The 22450-nt window shown below is 37.8% G+C and overlaps 1 protein-coding gene across 1 annotated transcript in view; it reads right to left on the bottom strand.

Annotated features, from left to right (window-relative positions):
• Positions 1–22450, bottom strand: part of LOC122532754 (homeobox protein onecut-like) — a 111607-nt gene that overhangs the window by 7496 nt on the left and 81661 nt on the right. The window contains exons 3-4 of the mRNA XM_043661802.1: positions 11434–11457; positions 10636–10751 (exon numbers count right to left, since the gene is read on the bottom strand). Of these exons, the coding sequence (XP_043517737.1) occupies positions 10636–10751; positions 11434–11457 (140 nt within the window). The remainder of the gene's footprint in view (positions 1–10635; positions 10752–11433; positions 11458–22450) is intronic.

Raw genomic sequence — 22450 nt, 5'->3', positions numbered from 1 at the left:
CGCTCGGTACTTATTTTTGTATTCCGCGAAGCGGGCCACGTTGCCGGAACCGGAAGGCTCGAGGCAAGAAAACGGGCGGTCCGATCGCGGACACGGCTAATGGTAAACATTTCTGTACATGTGGTAAACGGGCTGGCACGCTTTCTTCCCACGCGACGTTTCTTACTCGACGTAGGTCGATCAATAACACGGACCGAGCAGCTCGAATGAGTGAGTGAGAGAGAGAGAGAGAGAGAGAGAGAGAGAGAGAGAGAGAGAGAGGAGGGAGGGTATCGATTGCTCGAAGGAACAATTATTACAAACCGATGGCCCAATGCGCGTGCACTAGAACGCAATAATTAACGCGTTATGTGCGAAACGCAATCGTTTAGCCTGATGAAACCGATCAAATTAGGATGCTCGATCCGACACGAATTACGCTTCTCTGTTCCCTCGTGTCGACTTAACCCTCTCCCCCGCTTTTTTGATCGTTACAGAGAGGAAATGGCGCGAGGGAAGGACGAAGCGGGGGACGATAATTTAATGAAGATGGTTGAATCGTTTGATTGAGTCTCGCGTGCTAGGATTTTTGGGGACGGAACGACTATTGTTTTCCACGAATAGGGATTAATCGGGGTTAATCGTTTCATGTGCTTAATCCACGAGGGTTACGAGGGAGGCTTTACTTGCGAAATATGATTTAACATCGTTAGGTTGCTGGATGATCGATGTAACGCTGCAAAAAATTCTGCCAGCTGATTTGAACTAGACAATTTTTAACAATTCGAACGATTTGTTTTTCTTCTTACGACTTGGGTGTAGTAGCTCGTGTTGAATTTCTCGAGTTTCTTATTTATGTATGTTCAGCTTTATTTAAGAAATTGATAATTAGGAAAGGATGAATCTTTTAGTTTGAAATGGAAAATTATTAATAATTCGATCGTTCAACGACAAGCTTTCATGTTGATAGATAATAATTTGCTTTGAACTTCTCGCGCTTTATTAAAAATATTAAATTACTTCTCACTGAATCTTAGCATCTCTCTTACTGATTGCCACAATTTCATCAAGTAAAATAACGACATCCCCATTTTACATACATAACTCAATTTTACATTTAAAATTGATAATTCTTTGCACGTACCAATTATTATTATCAATTGCAACAGATGTCCCGGCTCCATTTTGATTGCAACCCTTAATAATCAGAACAACCAACATACACTTTAACACGTATCAAAGTATTCCGCATATAAATCATTTAAACAATTTAAACGATAATAATCAAAGTAAATAAATTTACATCTAAAATCCAAATCTTGTTGACGAGTTCGGCTGTCCCGGTGTTAACGTTTCGTAATTACGTAACAGGGGCTTGGTCACAAGTTGCAAGGAGGAACATCTCGATTTTCAGGAGCCGGTGAGGATTTTTGTGGGGAAACTCGGTTGTGCAAGAAATCACTTGCATTTATTCGGAGAAACAGGGTAGACGTTTAAGGAACTGTATTGATATCCTGTCTGCCTGTAATTCAGCGCGTGTAACGCAACGAAACGAAGGTCTGCTGCCTCTGTCTACGGGCTAGCAGTTCGGTATAGAGAGAGGCGTATCAATTGTTGGAAATACGAGACATTATCGGCGCGAGGATCGTGATTATTCCTTGACAGCCACTATGCGCGCCGTTGAGACCGTGTGCGAGAGAGAAAGGGGGACACGAGGAGGTTACGTACGTCATGGGGCGAACGGTGTACATTGAATCTATCGAAAACGATGGAAAAAAAAAGGAACATCTGGATCCCTTTGTTGTTCTAATAAACTAGCATCAATTGTGTGTAATTGCTAGATTGTACAATATTATGCATTTATAAAAGAGTTGCGCATAATCCATAAAATATCCAAGCAACAGTGTTTCTTATAATATTCGATGCGTGAAACAATTTTTTTTCCAAAGTTCTGTTCTTAAAAATATCAATTTGTATAAAAATTTCGTAGTCAAACAGTAATATTCAAGGTAGTTTAATATATTTTTAACTTGAGAATCTTGCTTGAATATTAATTATTTTTATTGGTGATTCGATATTTACCCTCCTGTAATTGACATTTTATTTATTTGCGCGAAGAAAAATTTTACCTAATTACGGTAATTATGATTTTTAATTAATGAATCTGAATTGACAGGGGAAACTTACATACGGTGTGACTGGTTTTATTAATATTTACACGCACGTACGAGACAGAGATATTTTCTAAAATTCATTTAGTAATTTAAGTAAGTTCAATGACAATTCAAATCAAAGAAACGAAGTGAATAATGTTAAAAATGAAAAAATCCTCTTATCAGTGATTCGATGTACTTGATAAAATTTGTTATTTGTGGTAATAAAACATATCGAATGACAGATGAAAAAAATGTCAACGAAATAAAAGCACAACCTTATTAACGTTCGTACAAGATAGAAATACTGTTTAAGATCATTTGAATTCATTTACGCAGTTAAACGAGTGATTGATTTAACCGATAACAAATAATGATAAGTCAAGAAATAAAAACGATTCGAATGAGAGTGAGGACAAAATATTTGATCTTAAAACCGAATGGAAATATTGATTTGACGATATCGATAGGGTCGATCGAAAGGATCAAATTGAAGAAAGTGTTGAATTAATGGAGGTCGATCGTTTCCATTCGGTAGATTTTATCGACGGCCAGATCGTGCACGCGTTTCGGGCAGCACTGCTCGGCGGGGCTGAGGGGATCGAAGAAGTTTAAAAGTCGTATAATCGAGTGGAAAATAGAAGCGGAATGCGAGAAAGATCGAGCAAAAGCGTTAACTGGGCTAAGGTCAATTCGCCAACTATTTGGCATACTTCCAAAGAGCCCGGTCGAACCGGCGCTTTTCCCCCTTTTCCAACGGAACGTCTACATTATTTTCATAGTTGTCCCGTGATCGTATCTCAAACTGCACTTCGTTCAAACAGCGCCCCGAAATTAGCTTAAGTTCCCAACTGTGGCAGGTTCGAATTTAAGGGAGATAGAACGAAATCTACCTCGACATTTCACATGGTACAACCAGGCACCTCTTGCGCGGTTTAACTAATATCATTTGCGAAATTCTGCGAGTTACAAGTACGTTACAATTACATTTACGTACATCTGTGTTTTTACGAGGATTTTGAATTTAGCAGGAGTGAAATTTAAAATGGAAATTTGTTTCATAATTTGTATATACCGTTAAGAGTAATTCGTTCTACGATTTGGGCACACTACGCGAAATAATTAGGGGAGATCCGCTTGTTTGCAATTAGATCGCTTTTCGTTTTCACTTTGATTTTTACGCCCCATTACGTAAATAACGTGCCTGTAATTGAAAATTGTCTTTGTATCAATTTTTATTGCAGAACTACGTGAATAACATGTCAATCTACCAAGTCTCGGGGACATTTCTATTCTTGTTTGCTTGGTTGCAGTTGTTTTGAATATATTAGAGTAAATTCTGCTTTCTCCATTTTCTATATTTTTGCGTATTGTGATGGCTTTGATCTCGACTTAAACTTGAATGCATGAGTATTCGTGGTATTAGTTGTAACTTGGAAATTACCAATACTGGTAAATAGCAATTTCATAGTTTCATGAGTACAATTGAGGGAACGAAAATTTATTTGCTCTATTAGCGCATTTTGTGTCGCGTTACTTATATGTGGGAAAAACAGAATGACATGGAGATTTATACATACATAAACTGAATAAAATAAAAAAAAAAAGAAAAAATGAAATTTGATACATAGAATGACAAATTTCCATCATATCTAAAAAAAATAGATAGAGATATAGATGCAGTGGAATACATAAATTTGTATTCCTATATTTTTATGAAAAATCATTTAAATTTCTAAAAATACACTGTTTTACATCTATAAGATTTCTAACAAAAATAATAGATTATTTAACCACTTATAAATTTTGATCATTTTAGTAGTTCTAATGCGGAAACGAAACAAGAAAATTTTCAAGCCGTACGAAAGATTTACGTGAATTAAAAATTCTCTGGCAGAGAACGTGTTAAATAATTAACAAATATTTTAATTTCGATTATATACTTTTGCATATTGTGTGCATTCTTTATATTTCTGCACTCTAAAATTTTTCACAAACGCAAAAAAATCCGTACTTTGTATATAATATGTAGACTATATATAATATGTATCTATATAATAAATACCCTCGCATGAAAAATAAAGTTTATTTAAGACAGTTTGTGCAACGCAAGTGTCTAATCTAGAATGTTTCATTCATACTTTTCTCATTCTCTCTTAATTTGCCAATATTATTAATTATTATAAACTGTTGCACAAGAAACCTTCACTCTAATATAAACTTAATTCACGGTTGGAAAAAGAAGAAGACGACAAGAAGCTTCGATGAGTTAAGCGTTTCATGCTTCATTTTGCGCACGCAGTATTATATTTTAATATTACCATATGTGCAACGTGTGTTCTATTTGAAAAATTATTAATTAATTAATTGAAAAATATATTTGTTTCTCTCTCTCTCTCTTAAAATACGAAAAAATTTTATTAACGATTGTGCAGAAAAAGAAATATTCTCTCGCAAACAACATCTAACCCTAAAAAAGTTAATTGAACCGAGTATAACAAAAATTCGATTCGGAATTTGAATCTCACTCAAATCGAAAATTAAGTTCAACAATTAAATTCTCGATCAAATGAAACGTAGATTACGACTGTGCCAATGTAGAAACAAACCTTAAAATGTAGGACCGAATCGGAAAGTTGAGTCTAATAATTTAAGGCTTAATCGAGTGAAACGTTGATTACGATTATAGCAACGTAGAAACGTAGAATCTAATCGAAAATTAAGTTTGGCAATTGAAGGCTTGATCAAATAAACCGTAGATTACGATTATAGTATCTAACGGATTGGAGACGAAAGGAATCTTAATCAAACGTTAATTGACTCTGATGTGAACGTCGTTTGATTAAAATTCATACTTAACCCGAACACCGAACTCAATTCAACCGTGCATAACTCGGATCGAGAACGATTCGAGCTCGAGCGTGGCCGAGCGTATAGAATAGATTAGACCACCAGTCTTCGGCTTTATATTTTACTTAAAAGTCGAAAATTAGATGAATTTGGAAGACAAGCTGGCTCATGAATTTCTTACTCGTTCATTGAGCACCTTCGTTCTTTTCTCTTTGAATAATGCAAACACGAACGTGTTGCCAAGCGTAAGGCCTTTCGACGATTGTAGAATGTTAACACCGCGGCGTTGAATGGCCGCGATATCGACGATTCGAGCGAGGTATCGAGTGAGCAGCCGCGAACGCGAATTCCGCGACGTCAACGACGATCTCTTTCTTCGTGTTTTCTAACAACAACGTGATTTGTGGCACGCTCGTAAGGAGTGGGACATTTGGCAAATTTTATTTGGCGTGGTTTCCTCAATTTCGTTGTTAAATTTATTTGGCCAGGATATTTACCGGAATTTTGTGAAACGTAGTTGTCTGCCGCAAATATTCTACTGATTACCAGTTGTGCCGTCTACTGATTATATTTGCTGAGAAACTTAATAAATTTTACTTCATTCAGTGTCTGTTAATGCACGAAAAGTTTATATATAAAAGTATTTTTAAGTATTATTCGGAAAATTATGATTTGTTATAAATTTCTGTGAAATAATGCAAATTAAAATTATTGCACTAAATATAATGATGAACGTGTTACATTTGATGTAGGCCATCTAAATGTCTCCTCAAACTGTGATGAATTAAAAAAATATTTTTTTCGTGATATGAATGATATCAAAAAACTAATATCAAAAAGAATATCTCTTTTTACTAAGATTTTTCTTTTTGCAAGATTCTTGATGTTCTTTTGCATGTACCTATATATATTTTTTATTGTATAGTTAGTAAAAATGACCTCAAATCCAATGATACCCAAAATTAAGTTAAAATTGAGTTAAAGAACAATTAACAGTTAAAGACTCAATTTTTCTACTTTATCGGTATCATATTTCAAAATATTAACACAAATATCTCGAGAAATGCTACGTAAGAAAAGAAAAAAATGATTTCAAGAGATTAGATTGAGATATTTTAGAAGTTCTTCAATGTATGCACAAATGTTTACTATTTTGTAATAGATACACAAAATGATATTGTTGAATCTGTTTCGTTACTGCTTCCATCGTTCTGCGAGAAAAGCACATGAGCATTTAATCCATGTAAAGTAGTAATCTTTTGCTTGAATCTTCCTGTGCCCCCCCCCCCCATCTCCCACAATCCCCTGAAAGCATTTTCTTTCATCGAGTTTACTTTTTCAAATATTTGCATTTATAGATTAAAGTGGGTCAACCATAGTTTAGGTTTGAGAGACAGATTTGAGTTATGTTTAAGTTTAGACTCGGGTTAGGTTAGTGTGTAATCCAACCAATCTTCTAGTTTTAGTCCAACTTTTTTACTATAAATTCATTTATCGTAGCCATGGTCGTCGAATTTATCTACTGTTGCACGTATTTTGGAATACGTAGAGTTAAAAAATTATTTTCTAGTTACACTGATCGACAGTAGCAATATTAAATATTTCAGTAAATTCGACTTTGGAATTTCATTATTTCATTATGACACTCTATTTTATTTTTCTCTTATTAGATTGCGTATGTTTATGTATTTTTGATAAATTTGCTTACGTAAAAAAAAGCATAAAATTCTCAGCACGGATGCAAAAATATGCTATTGTAAGTATTTGCAAGTATCCTGACACTTTGATCGATTTTTAGTATCAGCATTGATGAATAATACTTAGAAACATCACTTATTTTTGTTTCTGCACTGGATAAATTGTCGATCTAAATTATTTGCTCAGTTACAATATACATTTAGTATTTAAATATTGTTGCAAAAATCTTGCATTAATATTGAAATTCGTTCTGTCAGTTTAGAAGAATCGTTTTAATCGATGCAGTTAAAATATCTGAAAATTAACAAAGCGATTCTATAATATTTGATCAGTTCCATTATTGTATATCAGTTTTCAGAAAATAATTTAATTTTATCATATACATTTACAAGTGCAATAATAAATAATAACATTGTCTAAAAAATATAATTCTTTCTCTACTCAATGTATACTAAAGTTTGAATATTTTATATAATTTTGTGCAATCTTCACGCTTTCAACATTTCTCGCGAATGGATAAAAATCCACAGTCTAATTACGAAACTGACAACTCTGACAACGACAATTTTTTGCCCTCTCAATCGCGAAATTCAATCCAATAGACATCCACGTCGCATAATCCAGAAGATTCACACGTTTATTAAAATTACGAGGCATCGATGGAGATATGAAATTTGCATAAACATCCGTAATCTATCTATAATGTTCCGCAGAGTTCGCTTTGCTGCGAGCCAGTGTCTCCTCCATTCGGAATCACTCGATTCCCTTTTCCTCCTCATCCAGGTGTTCTCAGGGCGCATGCATTAATAAAGGGAGGCTGATTTCTCGCGTGCACGCGGAGAAAAACGCGGAGGGGACAGCGCGACGACGCGGGAGAACCGAGAGAGTGGTAGGTTCCAGCCCTGTCGCGCGTAAACCCGCCTCTATCGATCCGCGTTGAATAATTTCGCGGACGATTCCTTGGCTGCGCGCTTCGATCGCCATCGTGATCGCGGTCACACGCTCGAGAACCAGCATCGATATCGTTAGCATGCCGAAAAGAACACCTCCCGAAACGCACGCACTCCTTTTAACGACGACTTTTTCCATCGACGAGTTGCGAAATTTCGTTTCTCTTCCCCCTTTTTTTTTTTATTTTCGCGCAATTCACGGTGGCTCGCGTGGAAGTATTCGAGCGTTTTACGAATGCATTATGCACGTGTGGTACGAAAGATTTTACACGCTGAAAATCTGAAAATGTATGAAATATACTGGATGGTATTAGCGGTTGAATGTCTCTGTTGTTTTTGAAGAAACTTTGTTGAAACGGAAACTGTTCAATATAAAATTCGTGTAAAATTCTAGCCTGTTCATTATACTCGGGCTCGTAATGATGACTAGTTGTGTATTTTTAAGAAATCTCTACAATGGTTAAAAATAAGAATGAATCTCTCCTTTTCTTTTTCTTCTTCTAGTATTTTCTGATTCACAAAACCTTCAGAAACGTTATAAAACATATGTAGAACAATCCAAACCGAACTACAATAAAATAACAAAAACAAATTTAGCGAAAACGTGTTTGACAAGATCGCTTAACGAGAGCAGAAACAAATATTACTTCGCATTAATTGGCATCTTCTGCACGAGTTACCGATAATTCTTCGAAGTATCTTTATATTCATTTCTGAAACCAATTCACGTTCAAATAGGAGAGCGGAGATTTCTACTGAACAACGTAATTCAGAAATACAAACGTTTCTTTCCCGACTTTTGTTTTGCGAACGAAACATTCCGAAGTTGAAACACCGTGATAGCAGAGTGAATGCAAAGTGAATTGTATTTGGAGCAACGCACGGTACTTCTGTTGAAACGTATGAAATAAAGTTTGTTACCGTTTGTTGCGATAACTCTCGACGCACTTATCCATCGCAAATATTTGTCATTTCTGTGCTTGTGTCGAAAGCATCGGGTAAAGGCTCGTCGAACGTATAATACGAACGCATCGGTTGTGTCGATTGTTTTCGCCTAACGCGTATGCGAGTTCATCGGCTCTATGGATAACTTACGCTAAACGCATATATGGGTTCATCGTGTTTGCAAGGGGTTAATCGTAACTAAAATACTCGCGTCACGGTCTCATTCACATCATCGTAAACTATCCTTGGGGTATACTTCTTAACCCTTTAAGAATGTTCGACGAGTATACTCGTAATGAGAAAATGGCCACCTTTCGGCTAACGAGTATACACGGATTATGTAAAAAAATGGAACACCATTTCGTTTTCAATTCAATTCAAATTTACAATACAATAGCTATATTTACTGTCATTTATTCTGTGTTATTAATATACTTCGTCATTGCCTGATTTTAATCCGTAGATTAATAAATGAAAGAAAAAGGCACGAAAACGTTAAAAATCATTTACTATTGATTCGTTTATTTGTGAAATTATTCAAAAGAAGTTATTATTTAATAACTTTAATTATTCAAAAGAAGTTATTAAATTTCTGCATAAACACACATTCATACAGATAAAATTAACGTGTACAATTTGAGCAACAGGAGGACAAATAAGAAAATTTTCTCGCAATCTTCGAACGACAGAAGTTAAAAATTATACAGCTAATATAAATATTAAAGTTCCGTTTAAGAAACGATCAAAGTATCGGAAATCAAATTTCTGTTCAGGAAATGTCGGCCGATATTGAGTCGTGTTGCTAGATAAATATTAAATCAACCTAAAAAGATTCCGGGTGCCATTTTGGGACGCGCGTGTATAGGATGAAGCCACTTGACAGAGCTCTCCGTGCATCGGTTATTATGGTGCATCGATGGAATGCGGGTTACACGTGGTGTCTATCGAGGTAATTTACCGACGACGTACTAATTTCGTTAAGTGAGAATTTGTTGAGAGCGTTTCCATTAACGCGTGCAAAACTCGGCCGCCGGGTGCGCGTTTACACGAAGGGAGCTCTGTTATCAGTACGAAAGTAGGTTTCCTATGAGGGTGAATGTCGCAAACGGACTTCGCGTAATCCTTCGTAAAGCTTTCGATTTCACCATTCGTTCGAGCCTTCAGGGACTTACGGGAAAATTTGAAACCGGTATTGCCTTTCATCATTTTTCCTTCCATTTTGATTATTTATATTTCACTCGTTCATTTACGTTCAACGACTTATTTATTCAAGTTTCATTTATTCGTTTGAATTTGAATTCGATTGAATTATTTACATTTCATACATTTCGTTTAAATTCAATTACTTTTCTTCGTTCGACGAAGATTCTTAGAGAAATATTAATTGTAAACAAAATTGCCTTTTTCAAGAAAGTTTATGCTTTATGAATATGAAATAAATATTTGTTTCGCAAGATTCAGAGAAACACTTTTGAGACACTTAATATTTCATTGTTCTTGCACGAGGGTGATAACGTATTGACGTTAGTTCAACAAATCAATTCTTCTCTTTTTTTTTCATTCGTTAATGTTAATGTGTGTCAAAAAATAGTGCATACGTTATAAATATTGCGAATGATTTTCTAATTGGGACTGAATGTAAAGTTGAAAGTAAATTGAAAGCTTCATTTATGTACCTACTTATATAATAGAAACATAGTTAAAACAATTATTTTTATTATTCAACAGAATGAAACAAAGTTATATAGATGAACTTTCTTTCGAAATTCCTATAAGACAAAAAAAAAAAAAAAAGAAAAAAACTTGAGTTTAAAATAGCATCTTCTAGATCTACAAATGAATTAATATTGCGTCATATTTTCTTTTTCAGGTGCAGTTCAAAAATCGCACAACGATCGACAATAGAAAAATACATAGTAATAAAAAGATTAATGGTAATGGAGGATGAACGGGTAGGACTGAATTGGCCCACGGTCTTTGAGCATCCTGGGACAATCGAGACAGGTAGAACCGGGGTGGCGGTATCGATCAAAACGTAAGTTAAGTTATACAAGACTTACTTTAAAAATAGCCTGTAGAGTACGGCGCTGAAGGTCTGTGAAAACCAGGCGCGGTTTCTTGGGGGCGGGCTGTTGGTGTTCTGCCTGGTTCGCCATCTCGTCTTTCCTCTTGCATGCTAAAATTCAAACGGTTCTTTAGTCCATCTATCCCTTGGGAAGATCGTTACAAAAAATTGCGGAAAAACGATTTTACCCGCCGTAACAGAGAACCGAGAAGGTGCACGGCGATTTGAAAAAAGAAAGAAAAATGAAGGGACGAAACGAGACGCGACTTTAAAAAAAAGAACAATCCGACTGATTTCGAGATTCGAACTCGACGTTCGCGTCGAAAAAAAAAAAAAAGAAAGATATATATACGAAAGGAAAATCGAGACCGGAGAGATTCGACGAACGTTGTGAATGTAATGCACGCGAAATCAAAGTTCCCGCAGAAAAAAAAAAAAAAAAAAAAACAGTGCCCGCGGAAGACACGAAAGTACACAAATTAATTGGTAATTAGCGGATGAAAAAGGGCGCCGCGCGAGTCGATGATGTTCTCAGTTCTAGCCACCCCTTCCTTTCCGTAAGTAGCTATTATGGAACCTGCCCCGAGATTTTTCCCTTTTAAGTATCAAAAGAGGAAGCAGAAGGGGAAGAAAGACGGACGACGAAGTAAAGAAGATCATTCTGCTTCGCGTATGCGTATACGCGACCCGCGAGCACGCAGTTGACGTGCGTCTAATTGACGATCGGTCCAATTAAGACGACGGAAGAAACGAAAGGGAAGGGGTTTTTTCAACGTAATTTGATCGTACTTACCTGCGCGTTGTGGAATCTGTGCAGCTGAAAGCAGAAAAAAGAGACGAATGTGAATCAATGGTGAACTCGTTCAGTTGGACGACCCGTTTGTTTTTTTTTTCTTTTTTTTTTTCTCTTAATTTTTTTTTCTACTACCGGGTCGTCGATTCGAAATGTTGTTACTCGAGTGTGTATTATGTTTCATTCCTGTTACTGTTTTATCTCTGTTATGCGTGTTTCTTACGTACATACATCTTTATGTTTCTACGATACTTGTTCTTTACATGTACATTTTTTTTTTCTTTTGTTAGCAATCATTATCGTTAAAAATTGCGTTTTTTTTTTTTTTTTGTTTGGGATCATTAGCTTGCCGTTCACGAGCAAAATTACTCATTTCTGCAAAGTACGTTCTCACAGCCAAACAAAAAAAATGAATCTCGACTTGTTACATAAATACATACGTAATATTATATATAATATATATTACATTAACATTGAAAAAAGATTGTCAAGGGCACAGAAGTAAAAACACGTACAACAAGTCAGTGGAGAGAAAAAAAGGGGTTTGGGGATTCGGCTTGCATACCACGAATATCTCAAACTGATAGTACTACAGCTGATAAACATCTCACTAAAGGGGTACCAAAAAAAGGGCACAAGGGCGAGGGGGGTGGGTGGGTGGGTTTTGAGGGGGCGGGGAACACGTATAACAATATATATGTAACATATATATATATATATATATACACATGTAAATATACATTATATATATATATATATATATATGTACATATATATCTACATAATCTTTGTGTGTACGTGTGAGACGATGCAAGAGTGTCAAGAGAGATGCATTTCCCTTGGAGAAGCAAGTTTTTCAGTGTCCGTGTGGTTCGTTTCGTGTCTCTATGTGAGTGATATATGTATGCCTTGTTTCGAATCTGAGTGGTATTATGTCTCGTCGAGCACAACGTTCCTCCACTTTCTTTCCCTTTTTCCCTATTTTTTTTTTCTCCCCCCCCCCCCCTTTCTTTCTTTGTTCCCTTCTTTTCCATTTTGTTTTCTCTCCTCTCTCGTTGGCTCGCGTCCAACCAACGAGAGAGAGAGAGCTGATCTAGGCCCGGCAAATTTTTTTTCCCGCGGACTTGTATACCCGAAATTATACCCAGCAGAGACACGAGAACAGCATTCGAATCAATGCACGCTTCTAAATGCGGCTTCGCCGTTTCCGACAAATCGGCCACTCGATGTATCTGCCGATTAATTAATGGTTTCACAGAGACGAGCAAGATCATCTGATTAATCAGTAAGTATCCGATTTCCGGATTTTCTAATCGGAGAGCGTTCGAGTCGAGGATGAGTTTTCTAAGCAGAAAACCTAATTTCCTTATTGGTTTCGTGAGATTGCAGGAACCGTTCTTCACGTTTCAAGAGAGAGTTCCAAGCACAACAGAGATTCTGTTAGCGTCGCCCGTTGGTAACCTACGAACGGATGGACACGCGTACAAAGTAGAATCGAAACGCGTAAATGGTGAATTAAGCTGCTGCAAATCGGTGCTTTCGCATGGGGAACCCGCTTTTCCATCGCGAGTTCCGTTTCCCTGGCAAAAGCGATCGAGAGACGCGGGCTTAGCGCGATTTTTTAACGTGCTGCAGCACCTATCCCCTCGATCGACAGGTCCTCTGAAATAATAACGATCGCGATATTAGCTTCGCGAAATTGCCGCGTAATCACTGCCGGCTCTTTGTGACGCTCGCTAACGTTATGGTGCATAATTGCAAACGAGAATAGGAGATGAGAAAGGCAAAGAAGAGCGAGGGATGAGGGGANGGGGGGGGGGGGGAAAAGTACGAAGGCAGACGGCGAACGAAGAGACGGAATGGGAGAAATAACGTTTACACGCGTACATCGTTTTATCCCGGGCACGAATCCCGATCGAGCAGCCGATATTAGATTAAATAACTCGTCAATTTTCTCTTTGTCCGGCTCTCTCGATCGGTCCCTGGAAACTTGGGAAAATCGTTGAAATTTTTCGATAATAGGGCCACCCTTTCAGCTGGTAGAATCGAATCGTCCGGACCGACCGAAAAAAAATCTCGTCCATCCCGAAGGAAATCGAACGCGAGCCCCTGGCGAATTAGCGCCTTGAATCGTTATCTCGCTTCGTGGAATGGAGGGCCGTGGCTGCCGATTTTTCGTGAATTACGCCCGATGCCCGCAATTAGAAACCTTTCTTCTCATCTGGACAATAAACGAGCGTCCCACGAAAGTGGCGAGATTCGATTTATCGTTTTCAAGTGTCAATTGAGCGAGACTGTTTATTAACCCATTGGCATTATTAATTTTCTCTGCATTATATACGGATCGAAAATTTGTGTCATGTAGAACATTTTTAAAATTTCATTTCAATACTGTTAAAGAAACAACGTAAATGAAATGACACGACCGTCATGATTATATTATTCGAGTTTGAGACAAAGTTAAAAATACATGTGGAAGTTATGAAATATTTAATACAAGTGTATAAGCGAACGTTTAAGATCTCTGTCTTCTTTTTCTTCTTGCAATTCTTTTCAGTACAACTTTTATCATTGACTGTATATTTTTCACATTCGTATAAATATTGTAATCGATGATAGAAATAACAACCAATGTCACATTACTAATATTTTGTCAAGTGATTGAATGCTCGTGGACGAAAAAAATATTTAACAGTTAAATGTCCAGTCTTGACAGTCAGTAAGAGCATTTCAACTTTATCCTAAGTATTTTCATATTATCCAATGTCATATTATTAATATTTTGTCAAATGATTGAATACTCGTGGACGAAAAAAATATTTAATAGTTAAATGTCCAGTCTTTTGATAGTCATTAGAAGCATTTCAACACTTTATCCTAAGTATTTTCATATTACATATTAATTTATTATTAGAAATATATTTACAATAAATATCTTGCAATTTCTACATACATTTTCCAATTGATTTCAAATTTCATTAATGTAATCGTGACAATTGCGTCAGTGTTTACGAAGTGATTGAAAATTAATTAATATACTTTTGTGAGCTACTACACCTGAATAATAGATTTCAGATGGTTCATAATTATAGCAATGTTTCTAACGTAGCTTTTCATTTCGGATATTCAAACGAAAGAAGAATGGCAATTTTAATTGAAAGCTACACATTCACACATTTTGAAATTGGATTAACCAACTATAATTAATTAATGATCTCTCTCTCTCTCTCTCTTGTAGCTAAACAAAATTTTAAACCGGTCCCCGTGACTTCTCGGTTCAGTATGAATTGTTAAACATCAGATCACTCTATCCAGCTGATTTGATCAATAATTAAATTAATGTTGTTGCACCTTGTTTCAATGGGATTCCTCTTCAGGTTAATAAATAAATGAATAAATTCTAGTAATTCTTGTAGAAGGTTAATAGAAAACATTGTAAATAATGTTTCAAATCGCCTGACAGACGAATATGCATGCCAATGGGTTCAGAAGATCCTTCGAAATGAACATCTTGCACGATAAATGTCGAAGGAAATGTTACAAAACGACTAAGAACCATTAATTTCCAATTGTTCTAATTACGAACAATCAAAATTCTCCCTAGTCACTGTCAGTAACCATTCTCGATGAAATTTCACTTGCAAGCTGTCCAAAGGAAGCTCAAGCCTGTCGGGAGGTGCCTTGATCGCGTCGATTCCTCGATCACCGAACCTGCCAATGACAAAAACGTCACGTCCAAAAAGAAAAAAAAAAAAAAAAACTCAACGAACATAGGCACCGATCTATGGATGGTGGCCCCTCCGGTTTCGATTAATCTGCCATCTTAAAATTCAGCCTCTCTCGAATTGAAAGATCGTGGTCGAGCGAGTGGTTTCCTCGATTGAAATTTCTCCGTCGAAGAGCCTTTCGTCTCGCGGTCGATCCGCGAAAATGAAGTGGCAGCGTTTGCTGCGGCAGCTGGGGAGGAGGAGAGACCCGTTGGCGAAGGGGGGGGGGGAGGGGGAGGAGGGAATTTGGAGAGGCAATCGTGTGCCATTAGCAACCGGCCGATAACGAGTGAAAGGAGGCTCGCGGGGGAAAAAAAGTGCCACTGTGCACACAGGAACAAACTGGCCACTGGCTGCAGACGGAGGGGGTTGCTCGCGAGGGTGGACAGCCGGACAGAGACGAAAAATTGACGTGTTCGTTATTACCACGGCGGAACCGGTTGGGGAAAAAGGCATGATCGTCGCGACAATCGACTCGCGGACACGGCTACCTGCCGGCTCCGTTTGATTTTTCACCCTGTCACCTCTTTCTTTCTTGCTCACCGGGGGAGGAGGGCGGAAGGGGACGCTGGAGATTCTTTTTTTTCTTTCACTTCTGGACAGACTCGAACTGGTAATTGGAATTCTTTGGCAGGGTAGATTGGATTTTGAGAGAGTGATTGGTTAGATGGATTTTTAGCGAGCGGTAAGGAGACCTTTTCACGGTGGGAAGAAAACAGGAGGTGAACGGTCCTGCGAGCCGATGTTTTGCTAATCGATTTTTCGCCCGAATGCGGAGAGATCGAAAAATAAAAAAATGGAACAACGACCAGCTCGAAACCATCTCGTTGTTAATCGAAATTTCCCGGCGGTTGATAAAACTAATCGGTGCGATCGATGAATAATCGATGTTTCTGGTAGGTCGACGTTAAAACACTATTCTTACCGCGAATGGTAATATCAGTGGGGAAGAATAGACCGATGACAGTGAGGTTTGGACGAGGGGTTTAGTCAGGCTATGGGGGGACAGGGAGGATACGTTAAAATTGTCAAGCGGAAGAACGGTCGCGTTGTCAGGCTTGTATCCATCGTTGCGAGAGCAGAACTCGAAATGGATGCAAGCAAGAACCGGATGTCACGAGCGGATCGATCGAAGGATTCCAGAAACGGCTAAGTGGGCCAAATCCAGTCGGGCGCACGGCGCGATAAAGCATTAACGAGCTTTCTCTCTCTCTCTCTCTCTCTCTCTCTCTCTCTCCCTCCTTCTGTGTATCTGTCTCTGTCTTTCTCTTTCACATCCCCTGTCCGCGCTGCTCTTTCCCCATCTCTTTCTCTTCCAAAGTGCAGAAAAATCTCTGACGTGGTCGGGTGCCGCGAACTTTTCGGAAAATAATCCACGGCTGACACTTTGTGCGCCGAGTGAAAAGCCGGCCAGCCACTTTGACGAGCGTCCCGAAGAGGATCAGGTCGCGCGGAAAAATTTGATCGGCTCGCCTGGCCGAGCTGGCGTGTATCGAGATGCTCGAGCCGACCCGGTGGCCGCTCCACGCCGCGCCAGAAAACCAACCGGATAATGGGACATTTCAGTTCGAGCGGCTACGTGAATTTTTAAAGGGGAGACGAACGATCGCGAACGAGCAGAAATAAATTTCTAACGGTTTATTCCGCGGAACGCAGCGGACGCGATATTTATCATTAGAAATCGCGATATCACCTTCCCCCTCCCCCTCCCTTTTTTTTTTTTTGATTTTCGAATATCGGATCGTCGGGGAAACCGTGGACCGAAATCGCGCGGTAAGGAGGACGAGGTATCTATCCGATCGGCGAATCACAGACTCAGCACTCTCCTCAAAATGGAGAAACGCCGCGCGCGAGCGAGAGAGATCATAAAGCACGGATCTCCATTAAATCGGCCGCGAGTTGGAATCGGATTCACGTGCGATCTGCTCGTAACCGATGGCCAGAACCAATCAAAAGGAACTTTGTCAGGAAACACGGGTAAGGCACGTAGACGTCTTCTTCATATAGATGGAGACGGGCCGTGGCGGCCCGTGTTCCGTCGCAGCCGCCACCCTCCCCTTTGCCCGAATAACTCAAGAATGATTGCATTTCGAGCGAGGGGGCACGCCTGGCGTCACGTGGCACCAATAGCTTCCGCTATATAATAAAATAATACACGCAGGAGAAGACGGCCGCGCATTTACATGGACCACGTGATCCCGATACTCTGACCTCTCCGACCTTTCTCTCTCTCTCTCTCTATCTCTCTTTCTCATTTCTTCGATACACCGGATCTGTATCTTCCGCGATAGGAATTGCTCGACCTTTCCTGTTTAATTTCTTCAAACGTCGTGGCAGAGGAAAGAAAAGGTGACGGGAGAATCGTCTGTCCTGTTGAAATGCCCTGATGAAAGGTGGACTCGTTGCAGGCGAAGTTACACAACCTGTGCATCACGAAACATTGTCGCTTCATCGGTTAGCGCGCGCTGGATTTAAACTCGATCGTGGTAATGTTTTATATTTTGCAGACACGGCTTGCCGGCTGGATCCTTGCCGTTTTTAGGGAAATTTCCGAGCAACCGCCGGAAATTGAATTCCGCTTCATTTCCGTTAATCCATCCGCCGCAATTGCACGTATTATCTTGATTTTGAAGTTTGTCTAACGCGATTGAACGCCGGACGCTTCGTCCCCTCTCTATTTTTAATGCAGTTACCGCTCGAACGGGCGCGATCGCTCGGAGGGTTGCATGAAAACTTGAAAGGGAGTACCACTAAGGGCTTTTCCCAGGAAGAATCGGAGAATTTACATTCGTTACAATGCTCTTGGTTAATCGTATTGCTTTTCCCTATGGATTTTCTCATTGGCTCTTTTTATATCGCCCCTCTCCTACTCTGCTCCTTTTCGCCATTTTCCTTTGCCTCGCGCTTTTTCAGCGCTTTCCTTTCATTGTTTACAATTTTATTTACTCTTTATATTTCCCATCTTGCTCTTTGTATTTGTTCCTTTCTTTCCTTCTTTTCTTTTTCTCGTCTTTCCTTTTTGCACGTTTCTCCTCGCCACTCTATTTCTGCTTACAAAGCTGGTTTTTCTATTTAACTCTTATCTTTTCTCTTTTCTGCATCCTCCTCCTCTTTTTTTTTTTTTTCTTCTTTTCATTATTAACCTTGTCATGAACTTTTTAATCCGTTAAACCCTTTGCGGCCCGTAATAATTTTCAAAGTGTAGACCAGCGTTGTTTTGCGCTGTTATTATATTTGTGAAAGCAAACGAGGATAAGATTTCTTCGAAGCAGGAAAAAAAAAAAAAAAGAAAATGATTTCCTCAATTCAAAACTAATATCTTCGTACTTTTTTCATTGCAAAGACGTATGAAGTAATTTGTTTGTACATTGTCATTGAGAAATATCGAATACTTGCTTGTTCCATTTAAATTATTTTATAAATATAAAATACTGTTGCAATCTAATTATAATATTTACAAAAGTCTAAGCAAAATAATTGCTAAAGTAAAATTGATGTAAAACCGCAAAGAATTAACTCTTAATATCATGACATGATACTCATATTACACGAACTGAAATTATCGTGTTCATTACCTGGGATATCTTTTAAAAACCGAAACTATTTTTTTTTTTTTGAGCTTCAACAAGTACAAAACTCTTATTTTTTATTATATTATGTATAATATTTCAAGAATATTATATATTATTATATTTTTATATTATTGTATTTTTTATATATTATATATTTCTAAAATATTATGTATATATTATGTATGATATTTCAAGAATATTATATATTATAATATTTTTCTATTATTATATTTCTTTATATATTATATATTTCAAAACTATTATGTATATATTAAGTATGATATTTCAAAACTCTTATTTTTCATTATATTATATATATTTCAAGAATATTATATATTTTATAATATTTTTATATTATTATATTTTTTTATATATTATATATTTCAAAAATATTATGTATATATTATATATGGTATTTCAAAACTCTTATTTTTCATTATATTATGTATGATATTTCAATTTTTATTATTACGTTTATTAGTTTTCTTTAAAAGAAGTTTTGCCGTAACTTTCTTTAGTTCCTTCTTCCTCTCTTACGTTATGTTACAGATAACGAACATTTATCGTATGAATATAATAATCCATGTAACATTGGCGTAACATTGTCAAAATTCATGTACTGTACAACGTCGCATTTCACATTTCTATGAAAAGATGTCGTACTGATAATTTCTTACTTATCTCTCCATCGAAAGTATAGATAAAAATACACCAATAAGAAGCTTTTCTGAATAAAAAATGAAAAATGACGTTAATGCACATGTCAACGTTTCAACCTGCTCGCTTCGCTTTTAACTTCCTTCCACCGTTGCAATATCCCTTTCTCCCGCACAAGTTTTCCACTTTCTTCTCTCATCTTCGTTCTTCCCTGTTTGATTCTCATTTTTACGCACTTCGGTGCAAGGGAGCTTCGGTGTTCAGAGAGAGGGGCCACCCCCGTTTTTTGCCTGATGGGCTCGCATTCCAATGGAGTCGGAACACCCACACCCGGGTGTTCCTTCTTTGGATTTTCTCGGCTCGCGCGCAGATTTATGAAAGCAATTCGATTTTATCGCTTATTGCTCGAACTCGCCCGATATTCGTGATGTTCCGCGCCCACCTCCGCAGAAGTTCGCCACCTTTCCTCTCCCCGTACCTCTCCACATACACTTTCTTACCAAGTTCTATTTTCCCCCACTCTGATAAGAGACTTTCTTGTTCACCAAGACTGTTCTCGTTCTCAATAGAATTAACGGCCAGCTTCCAGGAATAGCTAATTTCCCATGGACTTTTTCCCCTCTGACTTGTTTCTCGATCATCAATAGCTATCTTTCGTGGATTAACGTATTTGACAATGTTCATTTTTGTCCTGTTCGTTTGTCCCTTTGACCTATCCTCAGTGGCCAAGTGCTGTTTAGAAACGGTCAGAATTTTTATTTTCCATCGATCCAAGCATAAATAAAGTGCACTTTTATCCACTCGTGTCTATTTTCGCATCCACTTTTTCGCATATATCCTCTTTTATTTTATTTTATTTTTTTTTTTTTGATTGGTTCAAGCAATGCACAGGTATCGAATACTTCTGATTATTAGAATCGATTATTCTTTTTCGATTTAAAACATTCATCCATTCTTCCCTTTACTAACTCAAACTGTTGGAAATATGAATGCTGGAAGATCGAAGAATGAATCATAATTGACCATCTTTCGTTCAAAAAATATTTCTACATTTGCTTGTGCCTATTATCGTCTGTTCAAAATGTGAGAGATTTTCTTTTAAACCATTTTCAATAGGACCAGGTATGAATAATCGTCATTGGCTCTCCTCTTTCAGTCTAAAATAATTTAACTTTGAAATTCCGCCAATGCTCATCCGATATTAATGTATTTTTTTCTAGTTCTCTTGTTTACTCTACGGAACAATCATTTACAAATATTTTCTGTCGTGAAAGATCATCTTTCGTCATCTTCCTTTGATGCAACTTTGAACAAGCTCAATTTTTATTCACTCAGTGTTCATTTCTCCACGTTCCAAGTATTCATGGACCATTTCTCTAAAACCACGATGAATATCAAGAAGAACAATCTACAAATATTTCCTGGAAAAATGGTCATTCTTCGCCGCCCTCTTTCGATTTCAAACAATTTGATTTAAAATTCTATCAGCGTCCAATATCCAATATTTTTCCTAATTTATATGTTTCTTTCGCTCATTTCATTTATCCATTCTATTATCTCTGTGGGGCAACATTTCCCGTTGCGAAAGATCATTACCATTTTCCTTCGATCAACAATTTGAAACTCAATTTTTATTCGTCCGATATCTCACTTCCTACGATCCAAACGGCGCCCGTGAATCGTTCCATTTCCAACCATTAGAATCACGGTGAATATCAAAGAATAATTCACAAATGTTTTCCGAAGTGAAGAAAACGGGCAATCACTTGTTATTTCTTAACGAGTACATTAACTCGGACGTATAGTATCTCGTCGAACCGAGTCTCAGTTAGCTGCTGTCATCGGCGACAAGTTCGTAAACTGTCTATGATGTACCGCACCTGGCTCCCTACTTACAAAATCGGACATCTTCGGAGGTTTTACCTTCTCGCTGAGTCTGCGCCAGCATTGGAATGGAACCTAATTTATTTTTCACCCGACTCGGTTGCAGCATCCCGATAGCAGCATTCAACGACACTTCTAATGACATTTCGGCGAATTTACCGTGGCTCGACACGCAAGTTTCAGCAAAAGATGCATGAAACGGCTGGCTCTGACATAGAAAACGAAGCTTCCTCGTGGGCGAATAGAAAAGACGAATCGAATCGATCTAATCGGTACTTTTCCCCCTAATTTTTCCCGAACCGCTGATCGGATTTTTTTCTCGTCCAATTAGCGATCCTCTGGTTACGGATTTAATTGCGAAAGTAAATGAGATATAACCGACTGGTTCTCCGAAGCTCGCTATCGATCGACTGGAAATGGCGGCGTTATAATTATATTTTGAGAGAGAGCACGCTACTTCTCCGCTTGAAATTTAACGAAAAATTTGAATGACAAATAACGACACATTTAGATGCAGCGACGTCGTCTATGGTTTCTCGAAACGTGAAGCAAAGTTCCCATAATTCGTATAATTCGCTCTGCGAGCTTTCGATGGCTTGAAAACTCGATCGTCACCGAATACGTTCCTCTTTTTTTTTTTTTCTTCTTTTTTTAACTTGTTTAAAATTATCAATTCATGGAACCTGTTTCAATTCCGTTTGAATTTCGTTCGAGACAATTCGAAGGTTAAACGGAAATTGGCCGAATTTTCCGATCGTTTCGAATCGTTGTATCGTGTGTACTCTTGATGTTTATTGTTCACTAACCCTCGACGCGTTTCTACTCGTGGAAAAAAAACCATGAGCGCCAACGAATTATTATCGACGAGCTGAACACTTTATTCAACAACTGAATCCAGTCGTCAAACGGACTCTTCGAACTTTATTAAGTTCGAAATTCTTAAACTTCTTTTCGAACCTCGGAAACTGCAATATTTCGTTTTGAATTTAATTAATTAAAATTCAGAATCCCCGAGTCGCGACTTTTCCCCTTTACTTTCAAAACTCGCAAATTGCAATTTTATCAAATTCAAAAACCCTTTCGACTCTTATTTCAGAATTCTCCAATTGCCAATTGTTTCCTTTTCGACTTTACGAA

Source organism: Frieseomelitta varia, unplaced genomic scaffold (genome assembly GCF_011392965.1).
Source record: "Frieseomelitta varia isolate USP_RPSP 00005682 unplaced genomic scaffold, Fvar_1.2 scaffold_470, whole genome shotgun sequence".
Lineage (NCBI taxonomy): Eukaryota > Metazoa > Arthropoda > Insecta > Hymenoptera > Apidae > Frieseomelitta > Frieseomelitta varia.
The sequence above is the reverse complement of the archived record's forward strand: the minus strand, read 5'-3'. Positions and strand labels throughout refer to the sequence as shown.